Source organism: Somniosus microcephalus, chromosome 27, assembly GCF_052327205.1.
Source record: "Somniosus microcephalus isolate GS21.2 chromosome 27, FLI_Smic_1.0, whole genome shotgun sequence".
Classification (NCBI taxonomy): Eukaryota; Metazoa; Chordata; class Chondrichthyes; order Squaliformes; family Somniosidae; genus Somniosus; species Somniosus microcephalus.
In genome coordinates, this window is record NC_141013.1 from 988,005 (window position 1) to 1,015,522 (window position 27,518).

Sequence of the window (27,518 nt, forward strand, 5' to 3'; positions counted from 1 at the left end):
TATACTACAAGCCAAATGTATGTTGAATGTTTAAATGTCTTAATCCAAATGTACACTCTCGGGAGCCGCAAGCCAACATTTCGTTGGACTGCACTTGTGCACTAACAATGACAATAAAGTTGATTTGATTTGATTGCACCTCCCCGCCACCCGGCGGCGCTGTGTCCACCCAGTGACATTGCACCTCCCCGCCACTCGGCGGCGCTGTGTCCACCCAGTGACATTGCACCTCCCCGCCACTCGGCGGCGCTGTGTACACTGAGTGACATTGCACCTCCCCGCCACCCGGCGGCGCTGTGTACACTGAGTGACATTGCACCTCCCCGCCACTCGGCGGCGCTGTGTCCACCCAGTGACATTGCACCTCCCCGCCACTCGGCGGCGCTGTGTCCACCCAGTGACATTGCACCTCCCCGCCACCCGGCGGCGCTGTGAGATTGATGACGACACAATTGAGCAGACACCGGAAGTGCCGGTATAAACTCGGAGCAGCGCGCTTGCGCAGTGCGGTCGGGTGAAGGTTGAGGCGGGAGTGATGGGCCCGCGGTCAGGTTCGGACTCGGGCTGGCGGAGGGTCGCGCTGGGGCTGCTGTTGTTCGGCGTGTTGCAGGTGCGGTAAGCGGCGGGGCGCCGGTTTTCGGGCCGAGCGGCGGCCACCCTGCTGAGCTTGTGAGGCCCAGACTGGGAGAGAAGCCCGGCACCGGTTGACCCGGGCGGGGAATGGCCGCGACTGACCGAGCGACAACCCCCGGGCCGGCCGGGGAGTCCCGGGAGATTCCGCATCCTTCACTGAGCGTCTCCCGGCCCCTGTCACTGAGACAATTCCGTCTCCAGGCTGCCACCGTCCCCTTTGGGCTTCACCTTTGCTGGCAAGCCTGTATGTGGCACTTTATCAAACGCCCTTTGGAAATCCATGTAAACCACGTAAACCACGTCAACCACAATGCCCTCATCCGTAAGGTGCCACATAAAAGGTTACTGCACAAGATAAGAGCTCACAGACTTGGGTAATATATTAGCATGGATGGATGGATAGAGGATTGGCTAACTAACAGAAAGCAGAGAGTTGGGATAAATGGGTCATTTTCTGGTTGGCAAATGGTAACTTGTGGGGTACCACAAGGATCAGTGCTGGGGTCCCAACTATTTACAATCTATATTAATGACTTGGATGAAGGGACCGAGTGCACTGTAGCCAGATTTGCTGCTGATACAAAGATAGGTGGGTTAGCAAGTTGTGAGGTGGACAGTCTGCAAAGGGATATAGATAGGTCACGTGAGTGGGAAAAAATTTGTCAGATGGAGTACAATGTGGGAAAATGTAAGGTTATCCACTTTGGAAAGAAGAATGAAAAAGCAAATTATTTAAATGGAGTGAGACTACAAAATGCTGGAGGTCCTCGTACATGAAACACAAAAACATGGCATGCAGGTACAGCAAGTAATTAGGAAGGCTATTTGAATGTTGGCCTTTATTGCAAGGGGTATGGAGTATAAAAGCAGGGAAGTTTTAAGAACATAAGAAATAGGAGCAGAAATAGGCCACTTGGCCCCTCAAGCCTGCTCTGCCATTCAATAAGATCATGGCTGATCTAGGGTTCAAAGCCACTTCCCAGCCTGCTCCCCATAGCCTTTCACTCCCTTATCTTGCAAAAATGTGTCCATCTCCACTTTAAATGTGTTTAATGACCCAGCCGCCACAGCTCTCTGGGGCAGAGAATTCCACAAATTTACAACCCTGAGAAGATCCTCCTCCTCATCTCAGTTCTAAAAGGGCGACCCTTTATTCTGAGACTGTGCCCCTGAGTTCTAGATTTCGTCCTCTCTGCATCTACCCTGTCGAGCGCCCTCAGTATCTTGTATGTTTCGATAAGATCACCCCTCATTCTTCTAAATTCCAATGAGTATAGGCCCAGCCTGCTCAACCTTTCTTCAGAAGTCATACCCTTCATCTCTGGAATTAACCTAGTGAATTGTCTCTGAACTGCCTCCAATGCAAGTATATCTTTCCTTAAATAAGGAGACCAAAACTGTATGCAGTACTCAAGGTGTGGTCTCACCAATACCTTGTACAGTTGTAGCAGGACTTTCCTGCTTTTATACTCCAACCCCCTTGAAATAAAGGCCAATATTCCATTTGCCTTTTTGATTACTTGCTGTACCTGCATGCTAACTTTGTGTTTCATGCACAAGGACCCTGAGGTCCCTCTGAACTGTAGCATCTTGTAATCTCTCTCCATTTAAATAATAGTTTGCTTTTTTATTTTTCCTGCCAAAGTGGATCACCTTGCACTTTCCCACATTATACTCCACCTGCCAAATGTTTGCCCACTCACCTAGCCTGTCTATATCCCTTTGCAGATTCTTTGAGTCCTCTGCACAACTTGCTTTCCCACCCAGCTTTGTATCCTACGCAAACTTGGCTACATTACACTCGATCCCTTCATCCAAGTCATTAATGTAGATTGTAAATAGTTGAGGACCCAGCACTGATCCCTGTGGCATCCCACTAGTTACCATTTGCCAACCAGAAAATGACCCATTTATCCCAACTCTCTGCTTTCTGTTAGTTAGCCAATTCTCTATCCATGCCAATATATTACCCCCAACTCCGTGAGCTCTTATCTTATGCAGTAACCTTTTATGTGGCACCTTATCGAATGCTTTCTGGAAATCCAAATACACCACGTCCACTGGCTCACCCTTGTCCACCCTGCACTCCAGCAAATTTGTTAAACATGTTTTCCCTTTCCTAAAACCATGCTGACTGTTTGACTGAGGTATGTTTTTCTAAATGCCCTGCTACTGCTTCCTTAATGAAGGACTCCAGCATTTTCCCAATGACAGATGTTAGGCTAACTGGTCTATAGTTTCCTGCTTTTTGTCTCCCTCCTTTCTTAAATAGGGCTGTTACATTAACAGTTTTCCAATCTGCTGGGACCTCTCCAGAGTCCAGGGAATTTTGGTATATTGCAACCAATGCATCCACTATCTCTGCAGCCACTTCTTTTAAGACCCTGGGATGCAGGCCATCTGGTCCAGGGGACTTGTCGTCTTTTAGACCCATTATTTTACTGAGTACTATTTCCATAGTGATTGTCTTTAGTTTCCCACTCCCTGTGGCCCCTTGATTATCCATTATTGGGATGTTAGTGTCTTCCACAGTGAAGACAGAGGCAAAATATTTGTTCAGAATCTCTGCCATTTCCCAGTTCCCCAGTCTCATCCTCTAAGGGACCAATGTTTACTTTAGCTACCCTCTTCCTTTTTATATACCTGTAGAAGCTTTTAGTATCTGTTTTAATGTTTCTTGCCAGCTTACTCTCATAATTCATCTTCTCTCTTATTTTTTTAGTCACCCTTTGCTGGTTTTTAAAAATTTCCCAATCCTCTGGTCTCCCACCAATCTTGGCAACATTGTATGTCTTCATTTTCAATTTGATTCCATCCTTTACTTCCTTAGTTACCCACGGATTGTGCTCCCTTCTCTTAAAATCTTTCTTTCTCACTGGAATATATTTTTGTTGAGAGTTATGAAATATCTCCTTAAATGTCTGCCACTGCATTTCAACTTTCTTGCCCTTTAATTTGTTTTTCCAGTCCACTTTAGCCAGTTCTGCCCTCATACCATTATAATTGCATTTGTTTAAGATCAGGACACTGGTTTGGGATACAACTTTCTCGCCCTCCAACGGAATTTGAAATTCAACCATGCTATGATCACTCTTTCCTAGAGGATCCTTTACTATGAGATCATTTATTAACTCTCTCATATTACATAGTACCAGATCCAAGAGAGCCTGGTTCCATTACATACTGTTCTAGGAAAACATCCCAGATGCACACCATGAACAACTCCTCCAGGCTACCTTAGCCAATTTGATCTGTCCAATCAACATGGAGATTAAAATCACCCATGATTATTGATGCAACTTTACAGGGCGCTGGTGAGACTGCACCTGAAGTACTGCGTACAGTTGTGGTCTCCATATTTAAGGAAGGATATACTTGCATTGGAGGCAGTACAGCGACAGTTCACTAGGTTGATTCCTGGGATGAAGGGGTTGACTTATGAGGAAAGGTTGAGCAGGTTGGGCCTATACTCATTGTCAGAGGTGATCTTATTGAAACATCTAAGATTCTGAGGGGGATTGACAGGGTAGATGCTGAGAGGATGTTTCCTCTAGTGGAGGAATCTAGAACTAGGGGCATAGTTTCAGAATAAGGAGTCGCCCATTTAAGACAGAGATGAGAAGGAATTTCCTCTGAGGGTCGTGAATCTTTGGAATTCTCTACCCTGGAGAGCTGTGGAGGCGGAGTCATTGAATATATTCAAGGCGGAGATTGACAGACATTTGAACTACAAGAGAGTCGAGGGTTATGGGGAGAGAGCGGGCATTGGGGACAAGATTGGATCAGCCATGATCTCATTGAATGGCGGAGCAGGTTCAAGGGGCCGATTGGCCTACTCCTGCTCCTGTTTCTTATGTTCATCAACCCTCTGTTACCTCATCAAAAAACTTGATCAAGTTGGTTAAACACAATTTGCCTTTAACAAATCTGTGCTGGCTTTCCTTAATTAATCCACACTTGTCCAAGTGACTGTTAATTTTGTCCCTGATTTATTGTTTCTAAAAGCTTCCCCACTACCGAGGTTAAACTGACTGGCCTGTAGTTGCTGGGTTTATCCTTGCACCCTTTTTGAACAAGGGTGTAACATTTGCAATTCTCCAGTCCTCCGTATCCAAGGAGGATTGGAAGATTATGGCCAGTACCTTCCCGATTTCCACCTTTACTTCCCTCAGCATCCTAGGATGCTTCCCATCCGGTCCTGGTGACTTAGCTACTTTAAGTACAGCCAGCCTTTCTAGTGCCTCCTCTATCAATTTTTATCCCATCCAGTGTTGCCACTACCATCTCTTTCACTGACTTTGCAGAATCCTCTTCCTTGGTGAAGACAGATGCAAGATACTCATTTAGTACCTCTGCCTCCATGCGTAGGTCTCCTTTTTGGTCCCTAATTGGCCCTACCCCTCCTCTTACCACCTGTTGACTATTTATATGCCTATAGAAGACTTTTATGTTAGCTGCCAGTCTATTCTCATACTCATTTATTTGTGTTTTTCAGGCAGGGGCACAGGAGGGAATCCTCTCCGCTTTCAGCAACGCCACTGATCCAATTATGAAAGAATTCTGCATCGTCTACAATTCGCAATGGATGTCGTTCCCCAAATCCCTGAACAATGCTGTGAGTCACCAATGGACTGGCTGCAAAAAGCACATTGCAGGGTGTCCTGTACTTTGTTCAACTTTTATTACTTTCTTTCTCCCCCGCCCAACCCCTGGGCATTGGCTCCTATTGCTGTTCTTAAGACACAGTCACACTCCAGTACCCTAACCGGCTAACTATTCCTTGTGATCCTTGACAGTGTCAGCAGGCTATTTGATCATGGAATGCATCACAACCAAGCCTATTCCTGCCCTTGTCAGATATTCGTGTGTCCACGCTTTCATTCCTCCCCACCTCGGGTGCTGAGGCTAACTAACGCCTCTGTTGCCAGGTTCTGATCAGCTGATGCCAGGAGCATGATCTTAGCTGCTGTGTTTTAAACTCTTGCCGTCTTCTTTTCTCTGGGGATCTGTGAAGTTGTCCCTCTAGCTCCTGTGTCTCAAATCCAAATCTGTACCACTAAATCTGCATTCTGCGTGTGTAAAATTGGGCTGATGCAGCCTTGTGCTCCATGATCAAATAAAGGAAAAACTCAAATCCAGACCCAAAGGATTCTGCTTTTTGGCGATTTGAGGATATCTTTGGCTCCACTGAGATACGAGCAAATGTAAAACTGGGTCCTGTTGAGTTGCGTGGCTTGTTGTGGCGGTGATGCAGACACGGCCAGTTCGGCAGGGACTTTGACACTCAGCACCTTGGCTATGCAGACCAGAATCTCCCCACCTGTGACCTTCCATTAACCTACAGTTGCATCACAACAAACCAACTCACAAATGCAAAGCCCCTCAATGCTCTGTCAGCCAACAGTGTGCCTTGTGCAAGAGGTGAATTTGAGGGTTCCTTGTGACTATTAAGAACTCATCCACTGTTGGTGTGTTTGTATTTCTTTGTCCGTAGACCTTGTACCACTTACAAGACCTGACCAGCACCACGCTCTGCAACTCGACGGATGTGCCTCCAGAGGGTATAAAGGACAAGCTTGTTGTAGTGATGAGAGGGAACTGCACATTCATCAGGAAGGCCCAGATTGCACAGAGGAATCTTGCCAAAGCACTGGTGGTGGCCAGTGTGGATAGCATCGTAAGATTACAAATCCTAACTTTTGTTTTTAAAATGAAACTTTCAAGAGCTCCATATTGACTTGCCTGTGCTCTAACTACCTAAAGTCCAGCCGTCCTACGCATGCCTAATGATGAACTGTTTTGGTTACGTGACCGTGTTGAGCTGGTCACTGCCTCTCACCCCACCGCTACAGGAATATCCTCAAAATAAAAGATGATTGATTATCGTGGTTGGATTGGGCTTGACTTCTGTCAAACTTGGATGAACCTAAAATAGATCATTTCTATTAACAAACTGGTTGTAGGTCCCTTTTTATAACCTAGGAACAGAAGGCTTCGAGCCTGTTCCGCCACGATAATCATCATCTTTCCACTCTTTACCTGTCGTTGCTCCATATCCCTTGTATATCCCAAGTGCTAGACAATGACCATCTCCAACAAGAGAGAGTCTAGCCACCTTCCCATGACATTCAGTGGCATTACCATCACTGAATCCTCCCTCAACATCATCCTGGGGAGGGGGGGGGGGTGGTTGTCGCCATTGACCAGAAACTTAACTGGGCCAGCCACATAAATACTGTGGCTACAAGAGCAGGTCGGAGGCTGGGTATTCTGTGGCAAGTGACTCACCACCTACAAGACAAGTCAGGAGTGTGATGGAATACTCTCCACTTGCCTGCAAGGTTGCAGCTCCAACAAAAGCTCGACACCATCCAGGACAAAGCAGCCTGCTTGATTGGCACCCCATCCACCACCTTAAACATTCACTCCCTCCACCGCAGTGTGTACCGTCTGCAAGATGCACTGCAGCAACTCGCCAAGGCTTCTTCGGCAGCACCTCCCAAACCCTCGACCGCTTCCACTTAGAAGGACAAGGGCAGCAGGTGCACGGGAACACCACCACCTCCAAGTTCCCCTCCAAGTCTCTCACCATCTTGATTTGGAAATATAGCGCCGATCCTTCATTGTCGCTGGGTCAAAATCCTGGAACTTCCCCTAACAGCACTGTGGGATTACCTTCACCACACGGACGGCAGTGGTTCAAGAAGGCGGCTCACCACTGCCTTCTCGAGCAATTCGGGATGGGCAATAAATGCCGGCCTTGCCCACGACAGCCACATCCTGTGAATGAATAAAAAAATTTAAACACTTGCCAAACAAAACTATCGATCTCAGTCTGGAAATTTTCAATTGATCCATAACCTGTTGGGGGAGCGAGTTCCACATTTCCACTACCCTTTGTGGAAAAAGTGCTCCTTGCTTAAAGGAGGAGAAATGCAGGAACTGAGAAACCATTTGTGTCTACACCAATGGGCATGTCTCTGGGCGGTGTTGTTCCTGTAGTTTCAGCTGTGCAAACAAATGCTTTTTTGGGAAGGAAAATCTAAGATGTTGGTGATTGCTTGTATCCATAAACAGTAATTTTGCTTTTAGTAATGCCTCTGGTTTGTGTACAGTTTAATGTGTTGCTATGTGCTGCACTCATGGATGATCTGTGTTCAGTCTTCTCCTGCAGGTAATCGGTCTGATTATGAGGAGCTAAAAATTCCAGTGGCTCTAATCAGCTACAACGATGTTCTATCCATGAGAAAGGTAATTTCTTTCCCCCTCACTTTGCTTCTAATTGTTTCACTTGTACAGTGTCAGCCATGGCTCAGTTGATAGCAACCCTGCCTCGGAGTCAGAAGGTTGTGGGTTCAAGTCCCACTCCAGAGACTTGAGCACAAAAATCTAGGCTGGCACTCCAGTGCAGTGCTGAGGGAGTGCTGCACTGTCAGAGGTGCCGTCTTTCAGATGAGACGTTAAACAGTCTGCTCTCGGGTGGGCGGGAGATATCCTAGGGCACTATTTCGAAGAGCAGGGGAGTTTTCCCCAGTGTCCTGGCCAATATTTATCCCTCCATCAGCATCACTAAAAACAGATTATCTGCTCATTATCACATTGCTGTTTGTGGGAGCTTGCTGTGTTTCCCACATTACAACAGTGACTACACTTCCAAAAAAAAAAAAAAAAAAAAGTACTTCATTGGCTTTAGGACATCCAGTGGTCGTGAAAGGCGCTATATAAATGCAAGTCTTTCTTCCTATAACACTGTCTCGGCCTCGTTACAAAGCGCTCTGTGTTGTACTTACAAATGGGGTAGGTTCTTCCTCCAGCCTATGTTGCCGTGCCACGGAGCGGCAAGTATTGGGTTCACACTTATTTCTGAGTGTTGCTGAGCTGAGACCAAGCAACAGCCTCCAGGAAAGGAGGCAGAGTTGCCCAGGGCTCTGACACAAGTCCCAGTGCTGGCTTCAGAGGAGCAGGAATGCCACTTTCCTGGCTAAAGATGGGACATGGTATGGAAAGCAGTGTGGGCCTTATGGAAGGGTGAAGAATCATAGGTTTACAGCTTGGCTGGATCTTTGTTCGAGCAATCCCAAACTAATCCTATTGCCCTGTCCCCTTCACTCAAACCCTGTATCCAATTCCAACCACTCTGTGGCAGAACATTTCATGCTGCAATGACCCTCTGCATAAAGTTTCTCCCAACCCCTCTCCTCTTCCTCCTTCTCCTTAGAAACAATTTGAAATTGACCCCATTACTGATCTCCCATCTCGAAGAAATAGCCTTTCCCTATTCATTCTACTTTTTTTTTTTTTTAAACTTCATTTTTATTTAGTAGCCTTCTCTTCACGTGTAAGTAATCCAGTATCTCGAGTTTCCTCGCAACTGTAGTTTCCCATCCTGTGCGTCCTCTCTCCGTGGCTTTAATGTCCTTTCTATAATGGCGCGCCAATCCTCTGCACAGTTTCTAACTGTGGCCTAACCAGTGTTTTATACAAACTTCTCATTACGACTTTACTCTTGTGCTGGCTGCCTCTGCTCATAAAACCCAAGCTGCTGTTGGCTTTCTCATGACTTTTATCTACCTGCACTTGCTCTTTCAGAGGATTAATTGAAACAACTCCCCCCCCCCCCCCCCCCCCCCCCGCCCAAGAGTCTCTCCATCCGCACCCTTCAGTATCTTTCCATGTGCACTCCCATTCCTTGTTTCTCCTCAGTGTGTTGCCTCTCACATTCCACATTAAATTGCATCAGCCACTTGTCCCCATTCCATTAACCTGTCTGTCTTCCTGTACAGTGTTCTTGCTGTTTACTACATCCCTACTTGTGTCATCAGCAAATTCAGATTGTGCTCCCTATGTCCAAATCTGTCAATTATCAAAAGTGAGACCAGGACTGGCTCCTAGGGTACATCACTTCCATCCCTTCTCCAATTGAACACTCACTTACCCAAGCTTTGTATCCTGTCCATCAACCAATGTTCTATCCAAACCAACAAAGTTCAGGCATATCTTGAAACACCCTTATTGAAGATTCCTTTTCTTGAAACGGCGTCCTGCTCTTTAAAATTGTAATCCTGCCCCATTGCATGTCTACTTCATTATAAAGGTTCTGTTAGAGTGTGATCTGTAGTGAGTACGCTACTTCATTATAAAGGTTCTGTTAGAGTGTGATCTGTGGTGAGTACGCTACTCTTGTTGCTTGAGGTGGATATCGTGACCCTATTCTCTACTTCTGCTTTTATTTTAAATTAGGGACCCAAATACTCCAGGTTAATCCAAGTGCTTGATTGTTTTTGTCTTGATTAACTGGATGGAAATGTTCTTGTAAAACCTGTATTGCAAATACTCCCTGGGTGGATCATGTAGTTTAACCTGTGAATGGCTGAACCATGAAAACGGGGGGGATGTGAGGTTTGATCCCTGCGCTGAATTAGCTAAACTCAGTGATCTGTTGGCCTCTGCACTCCTGGGTCCTGGAGGAGCGCGTTGGCTGTGGTTTCTGCTATTCAGCTCTGCTTCTAGATGTCTTGTAAGCACAATTGAGCTCACTGTTGATGCTCCTCGCAGTTGACTATTCTGCTGACACCCTGCAGAATGGCTGCTTGGGCAGCAGAATGGAGAGCATCTGTGGCACCCTCTTCCCAACAAGCAGTCTGAGCTCTTCAGGAGGGGGAGATGAAACCTCTTCTTCCTCCACTCCAGTTTGAGATGCCAAATTCTCTGAACAAGTGAGAAATGGAAGTTGTCTTTCACAAAAGAACTCTGAATGTATATCTTAATATCATGGATGAAATAGCCCTAACTTGGTGGGTTCAGTGTTTTGCACATTTTAGAAGCTATGGGTCGATATCTGAATCCCAGGAGCGTGCTGACTGTTTGGTCCGTGCTGGGTCTGTCTGTTCGCAATCTGCTTATTTCCCCGTATTAAGTGTAATTTCTGCTTCTAGATGCTAGGGAACCAAATTTCAGCTGCACTCTATTCCCCTCCTGTGCCCCCTCTGGACTACAGCATCCTGATCATCTTCATTATTGCTGTTGCTACTGTCGCACTCGGGAGTTACTGGAGTGGGATAGAAGAACCTGGAAGGTATGGAACCAGAAGCTGAAAATCTGACCTGTGAAAAATGGCAATGATTTAAAGCGTGGCTCTTGTCTTGTAATACATCTTGGTCACAGGTTCTGTATTCTATTGCTAATGATGGGATTGTTACTAAGGTGCTTGTGATGACTCGATTGTTAAATCCTCCTTTTTTGATTTCTAGTCTCTGCAGAATAACCACTTAATCTACAATAACAACAGAAAATGCTGGAAAAACTCAGCAGGTCAGGCAACATCCGTGGAGAGAAATTTGAGTTGACGTTTCGGGTTGGACCCTTCAAAACTGGAAAGAAAAGAAACTAGATCGGAGGCAGGGCTGCGATCGGACAAAAGAATAAAAGAAACAAAAGAAGTAAAAGAGATTAGAAGCTAGACGAGATGGTGATAGGCTGGGATTAGGTGTAAAGTGTACTGGCAGGGCAAAAGATAGCTGCCAGGTGTGAGAGAGAAACAAAAGGAAAGGGTGGGGGGGGGGGGGAAAGGAGTGGAACAATTACAAGAGAAAATGAAATGGGGGCCGAGCTTATGATCTGAAATTGTTGAACTCGATATTGAGTCCGGAAGGCTGCAGACTGCCTAATCGGAAGATGAGGTGCTGTTCCTCGAGTTTACGTTGAGCTTCCGTGGAACAATACAAGAGGCCAAGGACGGTGAGGTCCGAGTGGGAATGGAGCGGTGAATTAAAATGACAGGCGACCGGAAGCTCGGGGTCACCCTTACGGACTGAACGGAGGTGTTCCGCAAAGCGGTCACCCAATCTGCGTTTGGTCTCCCCAATGTAGAGGAGACCGCATCGTGAACAGCGAATACAGTATACTAGATTGCGAGAAGTACAAGTAAATCGCTGTTTCATCTGGAAGGGGTGTTTGGGGCCCTGGACAGTGGGAAGGGGGGAGGTATAGGGGCAGGTGTTACATCTCCTCCGCTTGCACGGGAAGGTGCCAGGCGAAGAGGAAGGGCTGTTTGGGGTGATAGAGGAGTGGACTAGGGTGTCTCAGAGGGAGCGGTCCCCTTGTCCTCACCTTTCACCCCACCAGCCTCCACATTCAACAGATCATCCTCCGGCATTTCCGCTACCTCCAAAGTGATCCCACCACCAAACGTATCTTCCCCTCCCCTCCCCTTTCAGCATTCCGCAGGGACCGCTCCCTCCGAGACACCCTCGTCCACTCCTCTATCACCCCAAACAGCCCTTCCTCTTCGCCTGGCACCTTCCCGTGCAAGTGGAGGAGATGTAACACCTGCCCCTATACCTCCCCCCTTCCCACTGTCCAGGGCCCCAAACACCCCTTCCAGGTGAAACAGCGATTTACTTGTACTTCTTGCAATCTAGTATACTGTATTCGCTGCTCACGATGCGGTCTCCTCTACATTGGGGAGACCAAACGCAGATTGGGTGACCGCTTTGCGGAAACACCTCCGTTCAGTCCGTAAGGGTGACCCCGAGCTTCCGGTCGCCTGTCATTTTAATTCACCGCTCCATTCCCACTCGGACCTCACCGTCCTTGGCCTCTTGTATTGTTCCACGGAAGCTCAACGTAAACTCGAGGAACAGCACCTCATCTTCCGATTAGGCAGTCTGCAGCCTTCCGGACTCAATATCGAGTTCAACAATTTCAGATCATAAGCTCGGCCCCCATTTCATTTTCTCTTGTAATTGTTCCACTCCTTCCCCCCCCCCCCCCCCTTTTTGTTTCTCTCTCACACCTGGCAGCTATCTTTTGCCCTGCCAGTACACTTTACACCTAATCCCAGCCTATTACCATCTCGTCTAGCTTCTAATCTCTTTTACTTCTTTTGTTTCTTTTATTCTTTTGTCCGATCGCAGCCCTGCCTCCGATCTAGTTTCTTTTCTTTCCAGTTTTGAAGAAGGGTCCAACCCGAAACGTCAACTCAAATTTCTCTCCACGGATGTTGCCTGACCTGAGTTTTTCCAGCATTTTCTGTTGTTATTTCGGATTTCCAACATCTGCAGTATTTTGCTATCGCACTTAATCTACAAAATGGAGCAGCAATGGCTGGGGACTGGTTTTTAGTTTAAGGGTGGTAAGCTCTGAACAGTTCTCCTGACTCCCACACAATGAGCAATTGTCCCTCGTGGGGTGACTTATTTAGTCCTCATTTGTGGATTTTTTTTTTCCCCCTCAACTTGACATATTTGTCGTCTTAACTATTGGAGTATTTTTTGATCTGCTTGTCGGACCTGGGGAAAGTATTTCCTCCCCCCCCCCCCCCCCCCCCAATCCTGACCTTGTGTGTCGTGCTGCAAGCTATTCCCCTCTTTCTGATGTAGCTGGTTGTTTTGGGTCCACTCCTCTGCTTTCAAGCTACCCGGTAGTTAACAGATGAAGGAGAAGCAAATGTTCTTGAATTTTCTCTGCACTCTAGAAATAAATGCAAAACTGTGTTCTTGCTATAGCACTTTAGTCCCAGTGTCTCTTACTGAGATCAGGTCCCTTTTAAAGGAGTCATGTGACACACTTCCTTGTGTTGTCTGTAGGCGATTTAGGAAAAGATCATTGAGAGTATAACAAAGTGCTTTTCAAATGATCAGTGAGGGATCTGATTTAAAAAGTTGTTTTTAAAATTTGCAATCTTATTTCCTTTGGGGCGAAGTGGAAGTTCATCACCTCCATCTGACTCCACAGCAAAGACAAGTGAAGGGAACAAGGAGCCTTCAGCAACACTGACTCCAATTACTGTCGTGGTTTTTGTTGCCATCTGTATTGCAATGATTCTACTTCTGTACTACTTCTACAGGTATCTAGGTGAGAACATTGTGCACGGCAGCCTTTCTATTTAGAAAAGAAATCTTGTGGAAAAGTTTAGTTAATTTTTCTTCAGTGTGAGCCATGTTGCACGCTCTAAGTATAGTTTAAATGTTTTATTTTATGTTAAGTGTTTATAAGTGGTGGAAGTATTGCTGGATTGCAGTGATGCTGATCATTTGGTTTGGAGGGGTTGGGTTGCAGTGAGTCCGTGCACTTTTATTTCATGGGAGCTGGGCTGAAAATCCATCCCAGAGTAAACATAGAAACATAGAAGATAGCAGCAGGAGTAGGCCATTCGGCCCCTCGAGCCTGTTCCGCCATTCAATGAGATCATGGCTGATCATCCAAACAGTAATGTGATGGCTGCACACGGTTTGTTGATGGATTCTATTCAGTTCCTAACCAGTGTTGGTTCAGGTCACAAAAGTGGCCATAATTTAGTACAAATTGGTACTAAATTAGTATCACTCTGGCTTTAAATGTTGAGTGGAAGAATTGCTATTCTGTCATTACAAATGTGCCCTAAATGGATTTTTGAGATGAAGGCCAAACTACTGGAGAAGAGTGAAAACCACTTGATGCAAACAAGCTTTTGAAGTACTTTCTGTAATCTGGACTAAGACAGTTGATACAAAAATGTTCTTTGTAAATATTATACCAGATAAGCTAGTTCCCAGACCATTGAAATAAAAGTTGCCTTTGTCTGCTGTCTGTAAGGCTTGTGTTCAGTGAGTTGGGCAATCCCAATCCAGAACTAGGTATCAGCCCAAAGCACAACTGCCTCAAGCTGTCAGTGTCTATCACCGGGTGACTGGTGTTGGAGATTGTCCCCTTAGTGCTGTCGCGGGGGAGTTGCACAGCACTAACACCCCTTGCCTTTTCTTTGATGTCACCTTGTTTAACCAGATGGCCATCAGTGGCTAGAATCCCTTCACTAACACCAGCGTGAGGGTTGTCACCTCTCCTCTCTGCTGGCCCAGTGATGTTTCGGTGGGTTGTCACCCCTCCTCTCTCTGGCCCAGTGATGTTTCGGTGGGTTGTCACCTCCTCTCTCTGGCCCAGTGGTGTTTCGGAGGGTTGTCACCTCTCCTCTCTCTGGCCCAGTGATGTTTCGGTGGGTTGTCACCTCCTCTCTCTGGCCCAGTGATGTTTTGGAGGGTTGTCACCTCTCCTCTCTCTGGCCCAGTGATGTTTCGGAGGGTTGTCGCCTCTCTCTGGCCCAGTGATGTTTCGGAGGGTTGTCACCTCTTCTCTCTCTGGCCCAGTGATGTTTCGGTGCTCTGTGCACCAACCAGACTGGGGGAAAGGTAGAGAAAGTCTTTGTCAGTTCCACCATCGCAGTTGCTTTGAGCACAAAATTCACTCTGTTTAAAAATGCCAACACAAAATACAGAATGTCACTTGTATGTGGAACTTACTGCAACTTCTGTTTGCCCCCTAGTGTACCTGGTAATCGGCATCTTCAGTTTGGCTGCAGCAATTAGTCTCTATAATTGTTTGGCTACATTAGTGAAAAGAATCCCATACTGCAAGTGCAAGTAAGCTCTGACTTGTTATCCTTTCTAATTTTGCTTTAGCTTATCTAGTTTCGTTGTCCTATACTTTAGTCTGGGTTCTCCCTAATGCCACATTGGTAGAAACATTCCTTAGTATTGCACAGGATATACGGCACAGAAACAGGCCATTCGGCCCAACCAGTCCATGCCGGTGTTTATGCTTCACTCGAGCCTCCTCCCATCTTTCCTCATCTAAATCTATCAGTGTAACCCTCTATTCCCTTCTCCCTCATGTGCTTGTCTAGCCTCCCCTTAAATGCATCGATACTATTTGCCTCAACCACTCCCTGTGGTAGCGAGTTCCACATTCTCACCACTCTCTGGGTAAAGAAGTTTCTTCTGAATTCCCTATTGGATTTCTTGGTGACTATCTTATATTGATGGCCTCTAGTTTTGCTCTTCCCCACAAGTGGAAACATTCTCTCTGTATCCACTCTATCAAAACCTTTCATAATTTTAAAGACCTCTATTAGGTCACCCCTCCGCCTTTTTTCAAGAGAAAAGAGCCCCAGCCTGTTCATCCTTTCCTGATATGTATACCCTCGCATTTCTGGTCATCCTTGTAAATCTTTTCTGCACCGTCTCCAGTGCCTCTGTATCCTTTTTATAATATGGCGACCAGAACTGTACGCAGTACTCCAAGTGTGGTCTAACCAAGGTTCACTACAGGTTTAGCATAACTTCACTACTTTTCAATTCTATACCTCTAGAAATAAACCCTAGTGCTTGGTTTGCTTTTTTTACGGCCTTGCTAACCTGTGTCGCAACTTTTAGTGATTTGTGTATTTGTACTCTGAGATCCCTTTGTTCCTCTACCCCACCTAGACTCGCACCCTCCAAGTGATAAGTGACCTCCCTATTCTTCCTACCAAAATGTAATACCTCCCATTTATCTGTGCAGAACATCATTTGCTAATTATATGCCCATTCTGCAAGTTTATTAATGTCCTCCTGTAATTTATTGCTGTCCTCCTCAGGTTTGACTCGCTCCTCTTTCTCCCCCCCCACCCCAATTTGGTGTCACCTGCAAGTTTAGAAATTGTTTTTGATTCCAAAGTCTAAATTGTGAACAGCAGTGGTCCCAGCACTGATCCTTGTGGAACATCACTACCCACCTTCTGCCACTGTGAATAGCGACCCTTTACTCCCACTCTCTGCTTTCTGTCCTGAAGCCAGCTAGCAATCCATTCTGCTACTTGTCCCCTGACTCCGCATTCTCTGACCTTGTTCATCAGTCTATTATCGAAGGCCTTGTGAAAATCCAGAACAATTACATTTACATCAGTGCAAAATGTGGTTTAAGTACAACTGTCAGGTTAGCACCCGACCGTCTTTTGGGACATGTGTGCTAACACTAGACTGTTGCCATTGAGACTGTTGGTGCATCAAGCAAACATTGTGCCAAGTGTGTGCGCTCTGCTCGATGCTATGGAGTGGGAGGATATTGACTTGTTCTACTGGATGAACAGAGGCGAGGGATGATGCAAATTTGGAGAGCGAGTGGACCTGGCTGCTGCTGGTGGCGGATTACACTGGCTTTGGCAGATGTTGCCTGCTGCCCAATTTAGGCAATCAGCAGTGGTTGGCCTAAAAATAAATAGAAAGTGGGTCTTTATTTTTGTACCATATTTTAGGCAGAATGGCCTCTTTTTAGTAGTCAGTAAATGGTGTGCAGGTTCAGAGGAGCCGTCTGTTACGCGCACCTCCAACAAAACAAAAAAACGTTCCTTTGTATTTGAAAAAACCTCTACGCAGCTGGAGTTAAGTTTGTAAATGTCTTGATTCTGTGCAGATATCCACAAATGTTAAGTTTTCACCTTATTTCAGGTTCCCATGTCGTAACAGAAGAATTGAAGTTCGCTTGGTGCTTCTGGGTCTATCCTGTGTGGCAGTGGCTGCCGTGTGGGTGGTGTTTCGGAATGCGGACAGGTGGGTATCGAGACGGCGATCTCTGACAACTCGGTGTGTTATGCTGAGCACCGAATGAATGCCAAAGTACGGTATAGAATGTGGATTGCTTGCTTTTGGGAGGGGAAAAAAGCTAATGGCCATGGTCCGGCACACTCTAAATTAGGGGCAAGATCCACAGAGTGCCAGTCCCCAAATGGAGTTGAAATCTGCTTGTAGATCATGCAGATACAGGGATCCAATGCAGCTGCTAAGTCATTTAGATTTCCCAGTTTGCCTGGTGATGGGTAGTAATCCTGAGTTCTGTTCGTTCCCTCTAACCATATTGCCAGTTTGAGCGGCGCACTGGGGAATTAAACTGTTTAGTCAGCCGCTTCTATGGTGTGACCGTACAGCACCATAGAAATTGCCTCTCCGTCATCCCGAATCACTGATTTAACAACAATGTGTAATAAAGTGCAAGTAAGGGGTTAACTGGGTGTTTGCTCTCGGCATTGCTGCTGACTGGAACTTCGTACAGATGAGCAATGCTCACAGTACCGTGCAGTGTAATGGTCAACTTTTTACATTTGATTGACCTTCAACCACCACAACCACCTTCCTTTTGTGCTAGTTATGACTCCAGCCAGTGGAGAGTTTTCCTGCCGATTCCCATTGACTTCAGTTTTACTAGGGCTCCTAGATACCACACTCAGTCAAATGCTGCCTTGATGTCAAGGGCAGTCACTCTCACCTCACCTCTGGAATTCAGCTCCTTTGTCCATGTTTGGACCAAGGCTGTAACGAGGTCTAGAGCCGAGTGGTCCTGGCAGAACCTAAACTGGGCATCAGTGAGCAGGTTATTGGTGAGTAAGTGCTGCTTGTAGCACTGTTGATGACACCTTCCATCACTTTGCTGATGATTGAGAGTAGACTGATGGGGCGGTAATTGGCCGGATTGGATTTGACCTGCTTTTTGTGGACAGGACATAACCTGGGCAGTTTTCCACATTGTCGATAGATGCCAGTGTTGTAGCTGTACTGGAACAACTTGGCTAGAGGCGTGGCTAGTTCTGGAGCACAAGTCTTCACCATAGCCGGGATGTTGTCAGGGCCCACAGCCTTTGCTGTATCCAGTGCGCTCAGCCGTTTCTTGATATTATGTGGCTGAAGACTGGCTTCTGTGATGGTGGGGACCTCGGGAGGAGACCGATATGGATCATCCACTCTGCACTTCTGGCTGAAGATGGTTGCAGATGTTTCAGCCTTGTCTTTTGCACTCACGTGCTGGGCTCCACCATCATTGAGGATGGGGATTTTCATGGAGCCGCCTCCTGTTAGTTGTTTAATGGTCCTCCACCGTTCATGACACAAGCTGCTGCTCCCCTTGACAGTGAGGGTTGTCACCGTTTGATTTCTTGATTATTCTGTTAATCATTTGGGGCCCGTCAACCTGATCAACTGGATTCCAGTCTTTCATTACATGCTTGCTAAAGTTTTAAGAATGAGAACTTAAAGATGCCTAAGGGTGGTGATGAAATGTTTTTCCTCCTCTTTCCCACTGGTTATTCAAGGAGAAGAACCACTTTATATCCCTTTACCTGAAGCACTGGGGTTCATTTCTAGAGGGTTAAAATTCAGAAGCTGAGAAGTTATGTTAAACTTGTATAGAATTTGGTTAAACCACACTTGGAGTACTGTAAACAGTTCTGGTCTCCATGTTATAAAAAGGATACAGATGGACTGGAGAAAGTGCACTTTTTTTTTTTAACCAGAACTGAGGTTATACCCATCAGGAAAGACTGAACAGGCTGGGGCTCTTTTCTCTAGAAAGAAGACTGAGTGATGACCTAATAGAGGTCGTTAAGATTGAAAGGGTTTGATAAGGTAGATGTAGAGATGATGTTTCCACTTGCAAGCGAGACCAGAACTAGGGGTTATAAATATAAGATAGTCACGAATAAATCCAATGGGGAATTCAGGAGAAACTTCTTTACCCAGAGAGTGGTGAGGATGTGGAACTCGCTACCACAGGGAGTAGCTGAGGCAAATAGCACAGATACATTTAAGAGGAAGCTAGATAAACACATGGGGGAGAAAAGAATAGGAGGATATGTTGATGGAGTGAGATGAAGAGGGATGGGAGGAGGCTCGTGTGGAGCATAAACACGGCAATGACCTGCTGGGCTGAATGGCCTGTGTCTGTGCTGTAAATTCCATGTCATTATGCATCTGAAAACATTAATAATTGTCACTTGCTGTTTCCCTTGGAAAAGCAGCAGTGTAAACTTGCAGTGCTTGTCAGGGCCATTTACCGCAGATGTCGCTAATGTATGGTACAAGACATCTGATTATTTCTTTAACTTTCAGCATGCTACCGTGTGAGAGCGTGCGCTTGTTGAACATTGACCCATCACTAAGTTTACTGACTTGTATTTTAGATGGGTTTGGATTCTGCATGACTGTCTAGGAGTTGCCTTTTGCCTTAACTTCATGAAGACCCTGAAAATGCCTCATTTTAAGGTACACTGTGTTGTCATGGAATGAATGATCCCCTGTGCATATTAGCACAGGTGTGTGTGTTTTTGTTGTGTAATTTGGAATAAATGGGGTGCTCTGTAAAACGTGCCCAGTATGTGATGAGACCATTTTGAATGTACATTCATGCACAGCAAAAAGTAGCTTTTAAGTCTTCAGTTTCCACAATTTCCCCAAAAAATTGGTGAACTATGGGAAACCACTGACGTTACTAAATATCTAGATGAAGAAAATAATTAGAAGCAGGCACTAATTCTGGAATGGAAGATTGTGCTCAACAAGCCTAGTAAGAGTTCTTGGAGGAGGAGGAGGAGACCAATGAGGTGGATGGGGGGAAATGCAGTGGATGTGGAGTACATGGACTTTCAGAAAGCCTTTGATAAGGTACCACACAGGAGCCTATTGGTTAAGGGGAATTAGTGGGAAGGTAGAAAATTGGATTTAAAAACTAGTTAGAAGGGATGAAAGTGGAGTGGCAGTCAAAGATCAGCCATGATCTTATTAAATGGCGGAGCAGGCTCGAGGGGCCAAATGGCCGACGACTCCTATTTCTTATGTTTTTGATGGAGTTTGGAGTTGAGGGCAGTTTATAGAGTGGTTGCAAGTTGTTGTATTGTCCCATAGGGTTCTGTTCTGGGACTGTTTCTGTTCACTGTGTATAACTGATTTGGCTCCAAACCAAGAGGGGATTATCATGGGGCAGGGAAAGGAGATTCAGTGGGGAATCTGTGCCCTGAATGCCCCTGTTTGATGATGGTCTTAAGCTATAGACATTTAAAAACAAAACTTTTCCGCAGGATATTCTCAAACTTCAGGCTGCCTTTGATTCTGGGCACAAAATGGAAGCTTAAAGTATTTGCATGTCAAACCTCTTCCCTTCTTTTACAGTCCTGTGTCATTCTGCTGGTCCTCCTCCTCGTCTATGATGTGTTTTTTGTTTTCATAACACCATTTTTCACACGGGTGAGTTTGTTTCGCTAGCTTTCTGCCATGAAATCCCATGTATCTCTCATTGCTGTTTCTGTTGTGTATGAAATTTGACTCTTCCATTTGTTGGATCACTGAATGTTGAACGTATGAAACCTTTAAAAAAGGAAGTGAAGCACTTTGCACTGAACTTCTAGGGCTGTAATAGGTTCTAACATCAGAAGTAGAGGTCAGGCAAAAAATAATAATTTATATTTAGACTTCTTCTGATAACCTATTACAGCCCTAGAAGTTCAGTGCAAAGTGTTTCACTTCACTTTTTTAAAGGGGACATATTCATAGAATGTTACAGCACAGAAGGAGGCCATTGGGGTCTCTGGTAGAACTATCCAATCAGTCCCACTCCCCTGCTCTTTCCCCATAGCCCTATATATTTTATTATTCGTTCCTGGGATGTGGGCGTCGCTGGCAAGGCCAGCATTTATTGCCCATCCCTAATTGCCGTTGAGATGGTGGTGGTGAGCTGCTGCAGACCGTGTGGTGAAGGTACTCCCACAGTGCTGTTGGGGAGGGAGTTCCAGGATTTTGACCCAGTGACAATGAAGCAACGGACGATATATTTCCAAGTCAGGATGGTGTGTGAGTTGTAGGGGAACTTGGAGGTGGTGGTGTTCCCATGCGCCTGCTACTCTTGTCCTTCTAGGTGGTAGAGGTCGTGGGTTTGGGAGGTTTTTCCCATCAAGTATTTATCCAATTTGTTTTTGAAAGTTACTATTGAATCTGCTTCCACCGCCCTTTCAGGCAGTGCATTCCAGATCACAACAACTCGCTCCATAAAAATGTTTTTCCTCATGTTGCTTCTGATTCTTTTGCCAATCACCTTAAATCTGTGTCCACTGGTTACTGACCCATTTGCCACTGGAAACCGTTTCTCCTTGCTGTCAAAACTATTCATGATTTTGAACACCTAGCAAATCACTCCTTGACCTTCTCTGCTCTAAGGAGAACAATCCCAGCTTCGCCAGTCTCTCCACATAACTGAAGACCTACATCCCTGGTACCATTCTAGCAAATCTGTTCTCCATCCTCTCCAAGGCCTTGACATCCTTCCTAAAGTGTGGTGCCCAGAATTGGACACAATACTCCAGCTGGGGCCAAACCAGGGATTTATAAAGGTTCAGCATAACTTCCTTGCTTTTGTACTCTGCCTCTATTAGTAAAGCCAAGGATCCTGTATGGATTTTTTAACGGCCTTCTCAACTTGTCCTGCCTCCTTCAAATAATTGTGTACATACACCCCCAGACTTCTGTTCCTGCACTCTCTTTAAAATTGTACCATTTAGTTTATATTGTCTCATTCTTCCGACCAAATGCATTACTTCACACTTTTTAGTCATAACTAAAATTGCAAATCACAGTCCCAGCAAAGAATCTGTGCTTGAATAATTAACTTAATTTCTCTCTAGATTTATTGGTATTTTATTTGATCACACAAATTGAAGTGACGATTGTGTTTAGTCGATAGAATAAAAGAAGAATCGTAAGCCAATTATTCTGGGCTAGTTTCTGTGCATCTGCTAGTGGCTGAACCTCAGCAGGTTACTGAGGGAATTGCAGTGCCTATTCTGTTAAATTGAAAAGATTCTTTTTTAATGTATATGATCCAATTGTAAATTTAAGAATGCTGTTTTCTGATAATTCATAATTGTGTGTAGAGATTTAGCTGCAAGCAGCCTTGTGACTTGGCATCATGCTACCCAATGCAGGGAGCCAGAGGACTGCACAGGTTGGGCACCAGGTGATCCTGAATGGGGAAGACTGGCATCGTGCAAATGCCAGTTGCTCTGTCTGGGGTGAAGGGATGTTTTTACAGGTTGGTTAGTGATGTCAGGGCTGGCAGTAGGTTGCCTGCCTGTGTGCTCTGGTAAATAAACATTGCTTGATGCTGTTTAAATGAAATTACTTGTTTCCTTTCAGAACCACGAGAGTATTATGGTTGAGGTAGCTGCTGGATCTGGATCTGGTACTGGTGAAAAGGTGAAATAGAAACTAATACTTAAGCCATGGGTTACTAACAAACTGCAGAAATGCTGGGTTTACAGATTCCCTCGAGTACTAAATATTGGGTTTGATTCTAGAATACTGGAAACAACCTAATGGAACTTGCTGTTCATCCACTGGCTCACAATGAAAAAGTAAGAACTGTATTTGTATCCATCAAAGTTTGAATTGCTATGTTGGGGCTAATTAATTGCTTGTATTTTTTTTAACTCTTATCTGTAGTCCTTCCCAGATCATACCTCCTAACTACTGTGAAGTACAGGCTGTAAACAGGAAATGCCTGTTTGACTGTGTGTAATATCTTGAGTCTCTGTTTCAGAGGACAGAGAAGAGAAAGAAATGCTTTCGATCCATTGTTGTTGTACTCTCAAACTTTTTTAAAGTCCGATTCCTGTTTAGCAGCTAAACATGGCAGTGCTGTGTGCCCCTGAGCAATGGCACAGATCAGATGGTATCTTTTTAAAATCTTTTGGGCTCGGCTAGTACAGTACTTTAACAGTCAGTGAAGGAATGGGCATCGCGGAGTGTGGTGGAGGGAAACCCACTCATTTCAGCTGTAGAGAATGAATGCCGGGTAGCTGGGGATGGGCCTGTGAGTTGGATTATCTGAGTGAGTCTGAGATACTCAATGGTGTTTCTCCACTTGTATGAAGCATTCTCTCCCCTCTGGTACTTGTGTTTCTGGGGAGAGTACTTTTAAACTCCATGTTATAACAGTGGTGCTGCGAGGGCAATGGTTATCCCCACCCACTTCAGACACCCATCTTCGAACTGAAGGGTAAGTATCTGCCATCTCCATGTGTAAAGGTGTCTGGTCTGAAATGCTTCGTCTGATTCAGCAGCAGTTTGTGATGCCATTTTATGGAAGAGGGAAGACTGAACATGGGAGAGTTGAGGTCTGCTTTGGATATGGATACGGAGACCTCCTTGTAAAGCTTTACACTCCGTGACCGGCTAAATATGCTTTACCTATGCTTTACCTAGTTAATAAAATGAATGTGGTCCTGTAGTAGTAACTTGTTACAAGAAGTTGCGACCCAGGAGTCCAGCTTGTATTACTGATGCTAGGTGGGCAGGTCTTTGTTTCTGGATCTATAAAATTATCAATCTTTTCAACCAAAATATAGTTAGCCCAGAATTAATGACCTTTCTGTATAATCCCAAACAGCAAGATTGCTCCATGAAGAAACTTTGTAGAAGTTGCTTGCTGCTTGCCAACTTTCATTCCTGCAGTGTTTGAACAACTTGGCATGTTGGGGAAATGTTGCTGGACTTTCTACATTACACTGTATCCGTGTGATCGGCTGCAGTCCTCTGACCTGATGACCTGCTCTGTACCAGAGGCCTTGCTTTTCTCTGCATTTAACGTATTCTCCCTTTCTCCAAAGAGGAAGGTTGAGATTTTTAAATCTTTCAGTAGTTGCCTCTGGCCGCACCAACTATTCTTGCTGTGAAAGCCCCTTCTGGTGATGAGGTGACCAGCGAGTGTGGTATTGTTATGTGATCAGTCCCATGTCATGTGTCCTGGCTAAACTGACGTGGCAATCAGGTCAGCTCTGAAGTTGGCTGTGAATTGAATGCCTGTATTCATTATATAAACCATTGTTGGGGCATGTGTGGCATGCAGCTTCCCTGTTGGTACGTGTGCACAGATTACACAATGTCTGAGTATAACTAATGGTGAGTTCTTTACTCTTTTAAAAGTAGTTTAGCAAAAGCAGGATTATTGAGGAAGTTAACACTTCACCTGCTGCAGTAAATGAGCCCACTGACCACGGTTGTGTTTCCTGTAGTTGCCCGTGGTTATCAGAGTGCCGAGATTGGTGACCTCTGTCGCCACCTTGTGTGGAATGCCATTTTCTCTGCTGGGATTTGGGGACATTATTGTGCCAGGTGAGTAAAAATATTTCTACATCTCTGCATCCTTGAATGACTTAGTGACAATTGGGGATAGTGACAACTGGGGATATTGTAAACCTGTGACCGACCATTGCATATTATCCAGACATTGTAGCATGGGAACTTTTGGGTGGCAATATTTCAATTTTTAGTTCATTTCCATCTGTTGCTGCACAGGGTTCAAGGTGACTATTGCAAAGCTGTTTCAGGGGTCAGTTATGTGGGAGAAATAGACCCATTAACTACATGGATTACCCAAAAAACCCAAACAGACTTTAAAAAAAAAAAAAAGAAATCCATAAGATTTTTTTTTCTCAACCGTTGCTAGCATTACAAAGGCAGAATAATGTTTCTCCCGTGCTGGTTGGACAGGCTGGCTTTTAGATATCTGCTAGAGGCACACTTCATCGATTGGGACCAGCCCAGTGTGATATTTCTCATCCAATGTCTTTGCCCCACCCAGCTCCGTGTGACCGGTTTCTGCTCACCCCATTTTGGAAAGTTGCTACATGGCGTTGCCTGGTTTGAAATGCTGCCTGTAAATTGAGATCTATTCATCGCACTTCAGCCAGTATCAATACTTGAACTACAGAAAATAGACGAATGGCCATTTTTGGAAATTGAATTCCCAGTATGCAGTGAATTTAACTGCCTCAGTTGTGATTAACTTTAACATGTAACCCTCAAGATTTGCAACAAGGTTCATTTGTATAGTGCCTGCAATGAAGAAAAAACATCTGTACTTTAAACGGTAGGGGGGGGAATATGGAAATTGAGCAGAAGAAAGAAGAAATGGGGGAACTGAAACATATTCAATGATTTTAGGAAGCTCTTGAAGGCAGGGAGAGTGCGTAGCAGGATGCAGGGATTGGAGAGGGTTCAGATCAGGTAGCAACTGGCTGAAAGAGTAGCCATCAAATGGGAAACGATTAACATAAAGTTATAGGCACAGGAAATGCATTCTGTGATGTGATTGTGCAGAGAGAGAATCCATACTGGGATGTGTGATTGTACAGATCGGACGTGCTGCAAAGTTTTGAATGAGTTGGAGGTTTGGCGTGCAGCAAGGAAGCCTGGCGTGTAGGCTCCAGGTGATTGGTATGGATTGAGATGGAGACAGTGTTACACGGGTTAGATGTGTCTAATGCGGGTTAAATTGAAATGCTTCAATATCAAATGTTGTGACTTCGGCGGTTTACTGTGCTGACTTCGTAGAGCAAAATGTAAAAGGGGAAATTATGGGATTTTAACTACAAAAAAGTTAGTTTGAGCTGTGAATGTTGTATTGTGAATTGATTATTATACATGACCTTTTAACTTTTACTGAAGTTTTGATGCTTTATTCTCTCGCAGGATTGTTGGTTGCTTATTGTCGAAGATTTGATGTGCAGACAAATGCCTCGAACATCTATTTTATTTTGTGCACTATAGGTGAAGTATTTGCAAAACTAATTGAGGGTTAATGAGGAAATCTTTTTGATTAAATCCATGGTTATTGGGCAAACTACCCCTGCTCATGAAAATAGCAAGAGGCAGTGAAGTAATATTCCAAAATCTTGTCTGAAATGTATATGGTGAGATGTCCTTCGTCCTTTAAGAAATTAAGTTAATTTGAATCTTGGGGAGTTGGATCCAAGAAAGAGAAAAACATGGTCATATACAATCTTAGCTTCACATACAATGAAGTAACTTGTGGAATCTTGCTGTGCACAAAATGGCTGTTGCCAAATGTTACTGCATTTCAAACTGCAATGTGAAGAATGACAAGCTGATCTGCCTTTGATAATGGGTGAGGGAGAAGGGCTAGGTGGGATGTTGTGCTGTGGAATCTTTATCTGTAGCACCAGCTTCTGTCGAACTTCTCATCCAAAGACTGGAACCTCCAATGCCTTCAGTTGCTGCAAGTGTCCTGGGCTCGAGTTCTAACCAGCAACACTCACTCGAGCACCCCATGCTACCAATTGAGTTGAGTGCTGTTGTCACTTCCAAGATAACCAAGGCCATCTTTGGGGGGTGGGAATAGGAAGGTAAATGTATTGATCTGGAATATTTTTCCTGCACAATGTGTTCATTCTTGGTGTACAGATTTCAACAATTTAGAAAGGAAAAAAATCTCCATCTTTGAATGATTGTCTATGATGAAAGGAGTGGGATTTCTGAATTGTCGTCCTTGGGCTGTCGCCAGCATACATGGAACATGAGCCCGTGTCTGGATGATGTTGCTAAGAGGCAACATATAGGTGAAGAGGAGGTCGAAGATTGATCCTGGAGTAATGGTGCAGGGGCAAAATATTACTTGGCTTGATTCTTCACATGCAGCTAATTACATTGAAAATGCAATGACTTGTCTACATAAATGTGGCCATTGCTTGGCACACAGCAAGATCCCACAGTGTCATGAGGTTAATGACCAGTGGTGTTGGTTGAGGGAGGAAGGATGGGCACCAACAGCTTTTCAAACGGTGACCTGGGTTATTTAACATCAACCAGCTGTAGAGGGCCGTTGTTTGTCTGAAGGACAGCACTCGACCGCGCAGTCCGTGCTGGGGTAGCTGCTGGATTGTGTGCTCGGGTCCTGTGGGTGGATCCCACTCAACCTTCTGGCTTTTATAAAAAAAAATGGTTATATAGATGGCTCTAAAGTTCACTTAAAGGAAAGAAAGACTTGCATTTATACAGTGCTTTTCACGGCCATTGGATGTCCCAAAGTGCTTTATAGCCAATTTGATAGTCACTTGTAATGTAGGAAACATGGCAGCTAATTTGTGCACAGCAAGTTCCACAAACAGCAATGTAATGACCAGACCTTCTGTTTTTAGGTGTTGATTGAGGATAAATATTGGCCAATGCATCGGGGAGATCTCCCCTGCTCTTTGGGATCTTTTACATCTACCTGAGAGAGCAGATAGGGTTAAGCTTAACGTCTCATCCGAATGACGGTACCTCCGACAGTGCGGCGCTCCCTCGCCCCCGCCCCTCCGACAGTGCGGCGCCCCCGCCCCTCCGACAGTGCGGCGCCCCCGCCCCTCCGACAGTGCGGCGCTCCCTCGCCCCCGCCCCTCCGACAGTGCGGCGCCCCCGCCCCTCCGACAGTGCGGCGCCCCCGCCCCTCCGACAGTGCGGCGCTCCCTCGGCACCGCACTGGAGTGTCACCCTAGA

At 45.3% G+C, this 27,518-nt stretch overlaps 1 protein-coding gene across 6 annotated transcripts in view; it reads left to right on the plus strand.

Annotated features, from left to right (window-relative positions):
• The first annotated feature begins 467 nt into the window (after window positions 1-467).
• sppl2a (signal peptide peptidase like 2A) overlaps window positions 468-27,518 on the plus strand; it is a 32,208-nt gene continuing 5,157 nt past the window's right edge. For 4 of the 6 annotated variants that reach the window (XM_085968286.1, XM_085968288.1, XM_085968290.1 and 1 more), the window contains exons 1-14: window positions 468-610; window positions 5,129-5,248; window positions 6,128-6,310; window positions 7,795-7,884; window positions 10,569-10,708; window positions 13,337-13,488; window positions 14,933-15,029; window positions 16,875-16,976; window positions 19,376-19,457; window positions 20,361-20,435; window positions 22,377-22,436; window positions 22,538-22,594; window positions 24,254-24,353; window positions 25,713-25,790. In XM_085968286.1, coding sequence (XP_085824412.1) covers window positions 536-610; window positions 5,129-5,248; window positions 6,128-6,310; window positions 7,795-7,884; window positions 10,569-10,708; window positions 13,337-13,488; window positions 14,933-15,029; window positions 16,875-16,976; window positions 19,376-19,457; window positions 20,361-20,435; window positions 22,377-22,436; window positions 22,538-22,594; window positions 24,254-24,353; window positions 25,713-25,790 — 1,411 coding nt within the window. In that variant the 5' untranslated portion in view covers window positions 468-535. The remainder of the gene's footprint in view (window positions 611-5,128; window positions 5,249-6,127; window positions 6,311-7,794; window positions 7,885-10,568; window positions 10,709-13,336; window positions 13,489-14,932; window positions 15,030-16,874; window positions 16,977-19,375; window positions 19,458-20,360; window positions 20,436-22,376; window positions 22,437-22,537; window positions 22,595-24,253; window positions 24,354-25,712; window positions 25,791-27,518) is intronic. The other 2 variants (XM_085968291.1, XM_085968292.1) reach the window with 1 other exon arrangement.